This window comes from Cucurbita maxima, unplaced genomic scaffold (assembly GCF_002738345.1).
Source record: "Cucurbita maxima cultivar Rimu unplaced genomic scaffold, Cmax_1.0 Cma_Scf00043, whole genome shotgun sequence".
NCBI lineage: Eukaryota > Viridiplantae > Streptophyta > Magnoliopsida > Cucurbitales > Cucurbitaceae > Cucurbita > Cucurbita maxima.
In genome coordinates this window covers 1,263,156-1,275,460 of record NW_019272059.1, presented here as the reverse complement: position 1 = coordinate 1,275,460, position 12,305 = coordinate 1,263,156, and the positions used below count along the sequence as shown (strand labels likewise).

The 12,305-nt window shown below is 40.3% G+C and overlaps 3 protein-coding genes across 3 annotated transcripts; 2 read left to right on the top strand and 1 right to left on the bottom strand.

Moving 5' to 3' along the window:
- The first annotated feature begins 6 nt into the window (after positions 1–6).
- On the top strand, positions 7–1,370 carry LOC111469997 (transcription factor MYBC1-like). The gene has a single exon (XM_023115437.1). It carries the CDS (start codon positions 245–247, stop codon positions 1,109–1,111), a length of 867 nt encoding a protein of 288 aa, XP_022971205.1. The 5' UTR covers positions 7–244; the 3' UTR covers positions 1,112–1,370.
- A 1,997-nt stretch (positions 1,371–3,367) lies between these two features.
- On the bottom strand, positions 3,368–6,751 carry LOC111469995. The gene is made up of 4 exons (XM_023115435.1): positions 6,377–6,751; positions 4,717–5,335; positions 4,348–4,633; positions 3,368–3,636 (listed from the first exon to the last, which is right to left on the bottom strand). The coding sequence occupies exons 1-4, from the start codon at positions 6,483–6,485 to the stop codon at positions 3,586–3,588; spliced, it is 1,065 nt and encodes a 354-aa protein (XP_022971203.1). The 5' UTR covers positions 6,486–6,751; the 3' UTR covers positions 3,368–3,585.
- A 2,062-nt stretch (positions 6,752–8,813) lies between these two features.
- LOC111469982 (bZIP transcription factor 17) lies at positions 8,814–12,231 on the top strand. Its single transcript, XM_023115412.1, has 2 exons — positions 8,814–10,894; positions 11,515–12,231. Exons 1-2 carry the CDS (start codon positions 8,935–8,937, stop codon positions 11,955–11,957), a joined length of 2,403 nt encoding a protein of 800 aa, XP_022971180.1. The 5' UTR covers positions 8,814–8,934; the 3' UTR covers positions 11,958–12,231.
- The last annotated feature ends 74 nt before the right edge of the window (positions 12,232–12,305 follow it).

Genomic DNA, 12,305 nt, shown 5'->3' with positions numbered 1-12,305 from the left:
AAAAAAAAAAAAAAAAAAAAAAAAGAGCTTTACAAGATCCACCTCGAACCCCTCTCCCAAATTCCTCAGCTTTCTTCTTCATCATCTTCTTCCTTTTTCTCTGGTCTGAAAAATTTTCAGGTGTTCTGGTTCTGGTTTTGATCATAATTTGTGTCTTGTTCTTCTTGTTCGTTTACAAATTTAGAGCGAACCCAGTTGAAGTTTTGGTGAAAACTAAAGTGGGTTGCTTTAGATTTGAAAAACAATGAGGGAAGATGATTCTAATTGGTTTTCAAAATGGGATCAGGAGCTTCCCTCTCCTGATGAATTGATGCCTCTTTCCCAAACCCTTATCACTCCTGATCTTGCTTTGGCATTTGATATCAGAAACCCAGATAGTTCCATCAACAACAACAACAACAACAACCACCACCCACCGCCTCCGCCGCCTCCGGTGCCAATCCAGCCGAGTTCGGCCGATTTTGGGGATTCTGGTGATTTTGTGTCTGGCGCCGGCGCTGGAGAAGAACCTGCGCGGACCCTGAAGAGGCCGCGCCTGGTCTGGACTCCACAGCTCCACAAGCGATTTGTCGACGCGGTCGGCCATTTGGGAATAAAAAATGCTGTACCTAAAACCATAATGCAGTTGATGAGCGTGGATGGGTTAACTCGTGAGAACGTGGCTAGCCATTTGCAGAAATATCGCCTCTATTTGAAGCGTATGCAGGGGATTCCCGGCGGCAGTGGCGGCGGAGTCAGTGGCGGTGCTGGATTAGTTTCACCCGTTTCAGATCCTGCTACCGACCATTTGTTCGCCAGCTCTCCAGTTCCGCCGCATTTTCTTCACTCCTCTCGGACTAATTCCGACCATTTCCTGCCGTTTGTGCCGGTCGGAGCTCTGCAGCACCACCACCAGATGGCCGCCGCCGCTGCCGCTCAATACCACCGACAAGTAGCCCATTTTGGGTCGCCGCCGAATGGGCAGTTTGAGCATCCGTTTTTGGCTCGGCCTGTTCACCGGATTGGGACCCCTGTGACTACCCCGGCGACGAATTACAGCGAGGATTTGGATTCGAGTAATGGAACAGGAGGGAGGAAGGTTCTCACTCTTTTCCCCACCGGAAACGATTAAACCTCTTTCCATTTTGAAATCTGCTCAGAACTCTCTGTATCTCCGTGACGTTGGTGTTGCCGTCGTCTTCTCCGGCGAAAACAAGGGCGGTCGTCAGTTGCAGAGTCGAAGGCAAAATGGATTATATATTATGCTAAAGAGGTAAGATTGTACATGAATATTAAGAACAATTTGGGTGTGTTCATCATTATCATCTCTAAATTCTAAATTGTGTGGTATTAATGATAATTAGTGAATTGAATGGTGTTAAAGTTAATCCCTTTTTGGGGTAATTAGAATGCTTATCCACAATAATTATATCCCAATCAACAAACATGGAAGCAGAGCATGTGAGGTTCATCACAGTGTTTAGCTGTAATGAAGCAGTGCCAAAACACAACACCCATTTGTTTAATAAACATCTTAAGCAACCAAAATGCATCCACGTGCCTCTGCTCCAAATTTTGATAAATTCACCATTCAATCCTATTTTAGTCTTAGCATTGGTTCATATATGGAATACCAAAGGACTTTTATCATAAAAATTCATATTTTATATACTAAAAAGACGGGTAGGCTAGTTCTACCCATGTTTATCCATAACACATTAAGATTTATTTTTGTGAGATTTCACAGAGAGTGAAGATGCTGGCTCTGAGAGGAGGCAGATTGTGAGAACCACATCGGTTGGAGAATAGAACGAAACATTTTTTTTATGAGAGTGTGAAAATCTCTCACTAGCACCGCACCGTTTTAGAAACTTTGAGAGGAAGCGGATGAATATAAGTTTATTGAGGTGGGCTAATGTGGGTAGTTGTGGATGACATTTAAGTACTCTTTAATTGTGGAATAGAAAGTGATGTTTTTTTGAAGGGTAATCTAAAAAAAATGTGAACTAAACGCAAAAGATTTTGTGGTGTGTGAGCAATCAAATCAAGTACTCTTTAATTCTTTTGTTTTCTTCCCTTTTTGGTCTATTACATGTCTTATAAATCATTACAAATTACATTGATTTTAGACATTTTTTTTCTAATATTTAAAAGATTTTAATCGCGAATATATATTCTTTAAATTAACCTCTCATAAAATAGAATATATATTTATATTTATTGCAAAAAAAAAAAAAAAAAAAGGGTTTGATTTGAGTGTATCACATGTTGGGCTAGAAAAGGTGAGCTTTAAGGTTTGTTGGTTTGCAAAATTGAAGCTTTGGAAATAATGTGCTAGGATTCCCAACACACACTAACCTCCACCAACCTTGTAATCAACCTATGTCTCACCCAATTATTGGTTGTTTTTTTTATTTGTTTTCTTTTTTTTCCCATAAAAAAATCACTTCCCAATTTTTTATATTTATTTGGATCAATTCTCGTAACTAAATGGTTTTCGTGTGGAAACATGTACGATATGGTTGGATTTATTCTACAAGTGACCAAAATAATCACTTTTGAAATAATTAGACAGCCCGATAATCATTTTCTAAATTGCTAGTTCAAATCACTTTAACTGCACAAAGATTTTTTTAATTAGTAGGCGCGTCGAGCTCTCTTGAATTTAGTTTACTACCGACATCTTTTCTTAAGAGGTCAAAAGTATAAACCTTCACTCTACCGTCCGTTATAATGGCTATTAGGTCGTTTAAGCCGTCTTGTCACTCAAGTGGACAGCACATTCTTTTGTTTGGTTGATTTATGCTTTTTTAATGAGCAATTGGGAGTTGACATGTATCATCTTTTGTGGGGTGTTTTGGAATTAAGAACTAAAATTTTGAGTCATTGTTTATTCAATTAATTTTTTAATGTCTGGCAAATGGGCTTGAGTTTATCCAATGAAAAAGGTATTGGTTCACCTTTTTAGAGTATAATTAAATTTTTTTTTAACATTTTCTTAATTAAAGTATAGGCCATTTGGCATGTGTTCGCAAGTGGCTAGATTCTCTAACTTTGTTATTACTTGCCTATCTATTTTATAAATTATTCATACTAGTTCAACTAAATAATTAGAATTTAGATAGAGAAAGAGAAGCCAGCAAATTTCAAAAAAGTACGACCAATCTCGTTCACACATCGTCATGGTAAATAATGCACGCAAATCAGCGTCCACATTTTATAGCAAGGAAGGAAGACAACAAAAAAGACGAAAGCGTGTAAAAAGGAAAAAAAGAACCGAGGTGCACATAAGTTGACACATACGTGTATAGCAGAGGAGAAGAATTGAAGTCCAATGGAAGAAATGGTATTAAGGAGAGATTGAAGATGGTAGAATAGAAAGCAGCAATACAAGCAAAAGTATGAGATGAAGAACTTCAGCTAATGGAATGATATCAGAAAGTCCTCAATCCTTACAGATTCTTAGAATAAAGCTCCAAATGAAGAACAAAAGAGGCACAAACTAGAACTGAGTTCCAAGCAGTCAAACAAGAGTAAAAGGCAACCCCTACAGGTACAAAATCTAGTTGTAAACTCCTCCTTTTTTTCACCTAAACTCCTCATTGTCTAATGGTTTTGTGAATAGTCAAAGCTGAGGGGTTGCTGGATGAATGGGGCCTGCATTAACATAGCACCACAACATAGTAATCAGTTCATGAATGTCAAGAATTGTGCACTTTAATACATTTACTACAACTGCTCAAGCCCACCGCTATCCGATATTGTCCTCTTTGGGCTTTCCCTTCTGCACTTCCCCTCAAGGTTGGTTTTAAAATGCGTCTATTAGGGAGAGGTTTCCACACCCAAAGGGGGTGTTTTGTTCCTCTCTCCAACCGATGTGCGATCTCACAATCCACACCCCCCTTAGGGGCCACCATTCTCGCTAGCACACCGCCTGGTGTCGGGCTCTGATACCATTTGTAACAGCCCAAGCTTACCGCTAGCAGATATTGTCCTCTTTGGACTTTTCCTTACTGGCTTCCCCTCGAAGTTTTAAAACACCTATGTTAGGGAGAGGTTTCGACACTCTTATAGGGAATGTTTTGTTCCCCTCTCCAACGGATGTGGGACCAGCTTTTTACAACAAACTCTGAGGAGTAAGCACGTGGTCTACACCTGACCCTGGGGATTTGATCCTACCCAATATGTTTATGACAATCCAAACGTCAGATACTGATAAGGGAAGCTCAAAGGAGTTCCTTTGGCTGGAGTTGGGGGCCTCCAAACAAAGATATTAGAGACAAATATGATACCATTCTCTTGGGGGGCTTTGGAAAAGAATACTTGCAACCTTTTTGCAAAGGGAAAAGCCTCGTTATTAAATAGTACCTGAAAAGCAGAATGCCTGAGTTGGTTGTACGAATGGGCATACATCATTGCAGCACTCTGCCACTGTTCATAAGATGCATCTCTAGATGTTTGGTTTAAACCCACTGTGCAGAAAGGGCTTACAGCAGGACTCGGATGAGGCCCATAGCTAACTGAAGCTTGAGTTCCAGGAATATGACCCATGAGGGAATAACCCGAATCGTATTGTACAAATGGAGGCTGAATTTTAGGCATAACAAAGGGCGCCAAGCTAAAGTTTTGATTGATTGGAAGATTCCTAATATACCTGTATCAAAAAAGAATCAAAGAAAATGTCTCCATTGGCATGGCATAACAAAAACGTCGGACTAAATTTTCATGGACACATACCTATCGTAATTGCGATCATAATCAGGGTCGCTACGATCCTTTTCCCTATCTTTGAAAATGGCAACCCGAGAAGACATGGCATCCCTGCCATTAAATTTTTCCAAATCAATACCCAAAGTTCTACAGCCTTCAGTCTCATCCCTGTTCGAGCAAACGTACTTTCCTTCAGATGGGGCCTGAGATGTTGTATCATCTAATTCAGGGCTACTTGGGGAGCTGAAGATTCGAGCTCGTGCCCTATCATATTCCTCCTTTCTCTCTTCCACGCTCCTGACAGAACTTTGTTTGAGACCTCCATCATTGGCAGAAATTTCAGACATTTTGTTAGGCCTAGGTCTGATAACAATTTTGACCTGCTCATGTTTCTCATTGTCCAATTGCTTTGCAGGTATTTCAGACAAATGCACAGAAGGGAGTCTGCTTTCCGCTGTTTTACAAACCAAGATCCTATTTCCAAAACCATCTACACCAGAGTCCTGAACCATGGTTTGAAGGCCATAGTGTTGAGCAACACGGTGAGCAGCAAGTCGAAGGTATGAAGTAGGAAAATGCTGGAACTCAAAATGCTGCTGATCCGGATTATGCAGAAACTTCTGGATATCAAGCTCCATTCGTAAAACTGAAAGGAAATTGTAAATTACTAAGAAAATCACATTTTGTTAAAAGAATTCAATGTTCAAATGAATAAATATGAGAAATGCACATTTATATCAATGGGACTTGGGAAGGAAGATTGAACATCAACAGGGAAATCCCTGCCTATTATGAACTACCCTATGCGCCTAGCTGAAGAAAAGACCTACCAATTCCAAAAGACAATAAAAAAGTGACAACTTGAGGCCTCTAAAAATAACTTGTTTGCTCAATATCCATTTACGCAATGCTACCTTACATTATCTGTAAGAATGAACAAAATGGAAGTGTTCCTTTGGATCTTTGCCCTTGAGAAACTAAATACATGCTGTAGGATCCAGAAATGAATGCCTACAGCTTCAGTAGCTCCCAGTTGGTGTGTCTTGTGTAGGAAGGACATGGAGGGCAGACTTCATTTGTTCATTTACTGCCAGTTCGCCGTCTCTTGTTGGTATAGATTGTTTAAATCTTTCAATCTCTGTTGGGTTAAGCCTAAGAGTTGTGGGGAGGCCTTCTATGGAACTTTGGCACAAAAGGAACAAGAGAGTTTTCCAGGAAAGTGATTCTTGGGGTGATGTTCTTTGGGTCCAAGTCAGGCTGATTTCTTCTATTAGGTGCTGAGTTCAGCGTGATTTCTTTTGTAATCCCCTTTAAAGGTTGGGAATACCTCTTCATAATGAAATCATTTTGTTCCTAAAACAAAAAGATGCATTTCGATTATTAAATTCAAAGAGAGATGAATTTTTTATCAGTTGTTACTTTTGTACGTTTGTTCTGTTGTTCAATACACAATTGGCACTTGCAGGAACCTCACGAAAAGAGAACAGATCTTACCCAGCTACAAGCTTTCAGAACAACCAAATCAAATCAAATCAAATCATTCACCAGACTTCAAACAACAAGAACACAAACTCGAAAATTGCAATGAATTGATCCCAGAAACAGATTCAAGATTGGGGGAAAAAACAAAGGGCAATTGGGAATTCAACCCCTTCTTGTAAAAAGGAAAAGAAAAAAAAGAACTCACTGGTGAGACGATGTCGAGGATTCTGGAGAGCCTCCACCAAGAAGGGGTCGACCATTGAATCTATGCCGTTGAACCCTTGTGGGGCGACATCAAAGGAAGCTGTGTCCATGGAAGAAGAGAGGTCTCTGTATTATTAAACGCACAGGACTCTGAAACTGCTGGGTTTTTTAGAGGCGTTTCTTCTTCCCCTTCTGGGTCAGAGAAGAAGAAGAGGAAAGGGAAGAGGGAAGGAAGAGGAAAAGGGTTTAATCCTTAGCATCAGAGGAGGAGGAAGATTGAGAGAGAGAGAGAGAGAGAGAGAGAGGGAAAAAAAAAACCCTCTTTCGTATCCCACCGAGCAGATGGGGGGAAAGGGGTAAAAGGAGACAGAGAAATGGAATTTGGGAATGATTTTATATTACAAAAAAAAAAAGAAAAAAAATGGTCAATAATTTGTTCGCCAAGAAATCCCTTTGTTCTTCCCGCAAAGCAAAGCGGAGTATGAAAAGAGCTAATATCCATAGCTCTTCCTATTTTCTTCCTTGATACGCGCGCATACCACCGCCTCCACCAATTACATATAGAATATGCCTATTTTTACTATTTCTTTTTTCTTTTTCTTAATTACAAAATTATGTTTATTAACTCCCCCCTCTCTCTCTCTCTTTATTCACCAGCATCAGGAGCGGCGGCGAGCCCACACATTGGAATGGCGCCAACCAGGCTTCAAGAACACCGTCGTTCCTTCCTATCTTCTCTGATGGGCTTTCTTTTTCTATGGCGGCCCTGCACATCAAAACCCGCAACCCCCCTCCAAGACCCATGTAGCCGCCTAATCGCCGATCGATCTACCCGACCGCCGACCGCCGACCGCCTTCCTCCACATGATCTTTTCTTTTCACTACGATTTGTGCCACCTCCCACTCCATCTTGGGTTAGATCTTAGTGACAACAACACCCTTGAATATGGGCCTTAGTTGGGCTCCATTTTACAATACCCAATCTATCCATCTTTCAGGTTTCTCCAAATTTTTAAAATGAAATAACACAATATTTACCGTTAGATACGAAACAACGTTTGAAAGGATAGACACGAAGTGGTGTGCCAACCCACATACAAACTTGTCCTTTAGCTATAATGTTTTTCAGTTAAGGCTCTTGTATAATTAGATACTTGAAGATAAATATAGAGCATGAGTAAATATTATCACCAATAAATACATGTTTGATTATATTAAATTAAAGTAATTAATGAATAATTTGTATTATTAAGAAATATGAGGAATTGAGGATGCCGATCGGAGAGGGACAAAACAAGTGTACGGGTAGGGAAGAAAGGACAAGACGTAGCGGCTAAGGGACTCAACACGTGCCCGCTCCTCCGGTCCGCCACTACTTTGGCATTTTCTTTATTTTATTACTTTTTTTATAAATAAATAATAATGATAATAGTTAACTACTCCCATCTCCCCCCACGCGCGCCAACTCTTGGTTTTTCTTCACGTGCTTACCGTACTTTGACCCAGTCATACCTTCAATTAATTAAAAAAAAAAATTCAATTATTTTCGCCAATAGATTCACTCAACTCTGTTTCATCCGTTTAGTTTCTGTTAATAAAAAAAATTATATTTTCACAACCTACTTTTACTGTTTTTTTTTCATTTAATTTGTCACCTAACCCGAATCAAATTATGCATGGTTGTCCCGGTCCTTTCTTTTTCTTAGTCTCACTCAATGAGATATGACCAAGTCAACCAAAGTGACACTAGTGATTGAGAGGTTTCTGGAAAGACCTGCTTGGGGAGTCTTGTACTTGGTTCTTGAGCTTAGTCCGGGTAGAATTTCGTTCTTAAGCCTAGTCATCTCTACCCTTCACATACCTTATTTAGTCCGTTGTAAATTGGCTAACATGATTGTAGCAATACATGGGAGTGTGGCCTAGAAGTTGTTTTCACCAAATCAATAGATTATGAATAAGTATGTTCATTTATCAAAAACAAATAATTTCTATGGTTCGATAAAACCTTAAAATGTAGAGTAGGTTCTAACTTTATATCATAAGAATTATTTATATTATCAAATCGCAAAAATAAAATTTTAACTTCTAATTTATCAGGATAAAATCTATTGAATGCTTATTTGATCTTTTGATTTTAGCAAAAACATCTTTTTTATTATTATTAATTAATTTGAGGATATAAATTAAATTTGATAGGTGACTATGATAAATAATATATAATTATAAACTATAAAGAAATGTAGTAATTATTAATGAATTTATAAAAGTGTTTTATGGAATAATTTTGGTAGGATCATTATTTTAATTACAATTTAGGATGATATTTGAATAAAATTGAGATTTATGGAATAATTGAGATTCCTGTAGCTGCACGGAGGCGATTGACGACACGCGCTTGACTGAGAAAGCGGGGAGCAGTTTCGTTAGTCCTCAAAGATCAATTAAATCTCAGATCCCATTCTCTTCCTCCTCCTCCTCCCTCAATCTTCCCTTAATAAATCCAACCCAATAACTCCCTCTGGATTTTCAGAATCAATTCTCATCTCCAAAACCCTAACTATGGCTGACCCAGTTGCGCAAGTTTGGCCTTCTGATCAAAACCCTAATTCCACTACTTACGCTTCCGAATTTGATTCCCTCCAAATTCCGCCTCTCGACTCTCTTTTTTTCTCCGATGCCAATTCTGCCGCCCCTAGTGACCCCTTTGTTTATTCCACGCCTTCGAATTTGGGATTCGAGGAAAATGACGATTTTGAGCTCACTTTTGATGATCTTGACGACCTTTACCTCCCATCTGAGGCTGACGATTTCCTCATCTTGGAGAATTTGGATCAAACTACCAATTCTCAGGATTCGGCTACTGATGTTCCGCCCCAGCCTGGCCGGGATGCTGCTGCTGACGGCGCTCGTGTTCGCGTTTGCAGTTCTGAAGCGTCCCCGGGATCGGGGAGCTCTGCGGTTTCTTGTGAGCAGTCTCCCAATGACGGTAAGTTTATTGACTGTCAATCTTCCAAAATACCAACTGCGGATAGCGGTTGCTTTTCGACTGACTCCGGGGGTTGGGACTCAAAGGATCCGAGGATTGTGAACTGTCCCTCTCCGGAGCATGGTGGTGGTAGTGAACAGGAGTTCTCGGGCGAGCCGGCGTCGTCTCAGGGCTCGGGTTCTGGAAATTGTGGTTCCGGCGTCTCTGAAGGGATAACTTGCCCATCTTCCAATGGGGAGTATTACGATGTCATTGTCGATCAGAAGATTAAATCAGAGGAAATAGGAAAAATTTGCATGCCGAAGAGGAAGAAAGACCTGGATGAAGGAAACCCGGATTTGAGATCTGCCAAGTATCGAAGGTCATCTGAACCTGTAGAAAGTTCCAATCCCCAATTGAGTTCCTGTGCTCTAAATGAGGATGAAGAGAAGAGGAAGGCGAGGTTGATGAGGAATAGAGAGAGTGCGCAGCTTTCCAGGCAGAGGAAGAAGCATTATGTGGAGGAGTTGGAGGATAAATTGAGAGCTATGCATTCAACCATTGCTGAATTGAATAGTAAGATATCATATGTGATGGCTGAGAATGCAGGGCTGAGACAGCAGCTGAGTGGTAGTGGTATGTGTCAGCCTCCTCCTCCTCCTGGTATGTATCCTCATCCCTCAATGGCCCCAATGTCTTATCCGTGGATGCCATGTCCTCCGTATGTTGTTAAACCGCAAGGGTCTCAGGTCCCTCTGGTTCCAATTCCGAGATTAAAGCCCCAACAGCCTGCCCCTGCAGCAAAGGGGAAAAGGAATGTGAGTAAGAAGGCTGAGGGAAGAACTAAGAAGGTTGCGAGTGTTAGTTTTCTGGGTCTGTTGTTCTTTATTATGCTGTTTGGTGGTCTAGTTCCTATAGTGAATCTCAGATTTAGAAATGTTGGAGGAGGAGTTCCTGGCACGTTAGCATTTGTTGGTGATAGGTTATACAATCAAAACCGAGGAAGGGTTTTGAGAGTCGATAAGTATTCGAATTTATCTAATGGTGTGAATGTAAGAACTCCTTGTGGGAAATCTGATACTTTGAACCTCTTACAATGTGAGGAAATTCATAGGAAAGGCCGAGACTTGAAATTCGATCAACAACTAAAAGGATCGCAGCGTATGCATGATTCAGATGAGTCTAGTAAGCTTGGAAATGCTAGTGAACCTCTTGTTGCTTCTTTATACGTCCCAAGGAATGACAAGTTAGTGAAGATTGATGGAAACTTAATAATCCATTCTTTCTTGGCAAGCGAGAAAGCTATGGCCTCCAGCAGGGCTTCTGATAAGGACAAGGGTAGGGAGACTGGACTTGCGATTCCTAGAGATCTTAGTCCAGCCATCACCATCCCCAACATCAGGGAAAGTGGTGGTAAACATCCTCATGCGTATAGAAATCCTGCCGAACAGCCAAAGGCACTTACTTCAGGTTCAGCCAACAATTTAAAGGACCATATCAAGGCGACCGCAGCTGATGGTAAACTCCAACAGTGGTTCCGAGAAGGTCTTGCAGGTAATACGCAGCATATTAGCTTTTATTTATATACAATTTTTGTACTTGGAAATGATGATATTTGGAAGTTTTATTTGTTGCATGAGACTTGAATTATAACCTCTTCAATTGGGATTTAGAATTCTAATGGTATCAGATCGCTGTTGAAACAAGATATCTGACTCTGGATTATACAGTTTGAAATGTAGATATGAAAATTGACTCACTGTTTCTCGTTTAGAAGTCTTGTATAATTCCTACCTGTTACTAATGGGAAATCTTGGTCTATGATGCCTCCCAAGTCTACAAAAGAAGGGATGGGGACATGTTAATTGAAATTAATGAACTGATGGGTTTCCATGTAGTCATGATTGTTCTGCTTATTGGAGAGGTTGTCCTGATTTTCGCTTATTTTTTTTGACAGAATCCTCAAGACTGTAAATTTTTTGTTTTCTGATTTATGTACAAAGTCGTTGGCAGTGAATTGATTTTAGGGAACATGCTTACTCATACGAGGATTTGATCAATGCTTATGTGATGTCAAACGTTAACATGGCTTGATCAATGGTTTAGGCCAATGATTGAGGTGTAGGTTCGACATCATTTTATAGATACTTACGGTCTTCCTTCTCCATCTGCAGGACCGATGTTGAGTTCTGGCTTGTGCACCGAAGTGTTCCAGTTCGACGTTTCCTCAACATCTCCAGGAGCAATAATTCCAGCATCGTCAATTGCCAATACTTCTGGAACACATCGTAAGAATGCTACTCAACTGAATAAGGGAAGGAATAGGAGAATCCTGGGTGGTCTTCCAGTTCCCCTAGGTGGATCAAGTTTCAACATCACAGAAGAACCTGTTGGAAACCCACGCAAAGACAGCTTTCCAGGTAACAACAAAACAGCTTCGTCTATCGTAGTTTCTGTGCTCATTGATCCAAGGGAAGCTGGGGACAGTGAAGTTGACGGCGTGATAACGCCGAAGTCGATTTCGAGAATATTTGTCGTTGTGTTGCTGGATAGTGTAAAGTATGTCACGTATTCATGCGTCCTCCCACGTTCGGGTCCTCACCTTGTGTCTACTTAAAACTTGGAAACCATTTGGGGGCCGTAGGAAGTTCTGTGCCAATTGATCTGTATACCACACATTTTTGTACATAAACAGTGCAATTTGGCGGGCTTAACAGAGTAACAACTTTGCAATGCTTAACTTTTAGGATTAGTTTAGTTAGAGTGAAGTACGTAGGTTTTGTTTCAATCCTCACTCATGAATAAAGGCATGGGGGAGAGCGTATCATTTTGTGGATCGGAAACAGAAGTGGTAGAAACTCGAATATTTGAATGAATACTATTTAACTATCTACATACATTATACTTCTTTTTCCCCGCTTTTTAATTCCCTTATTCCTTGATTTGGAAAGATGAAAGGTTAAAA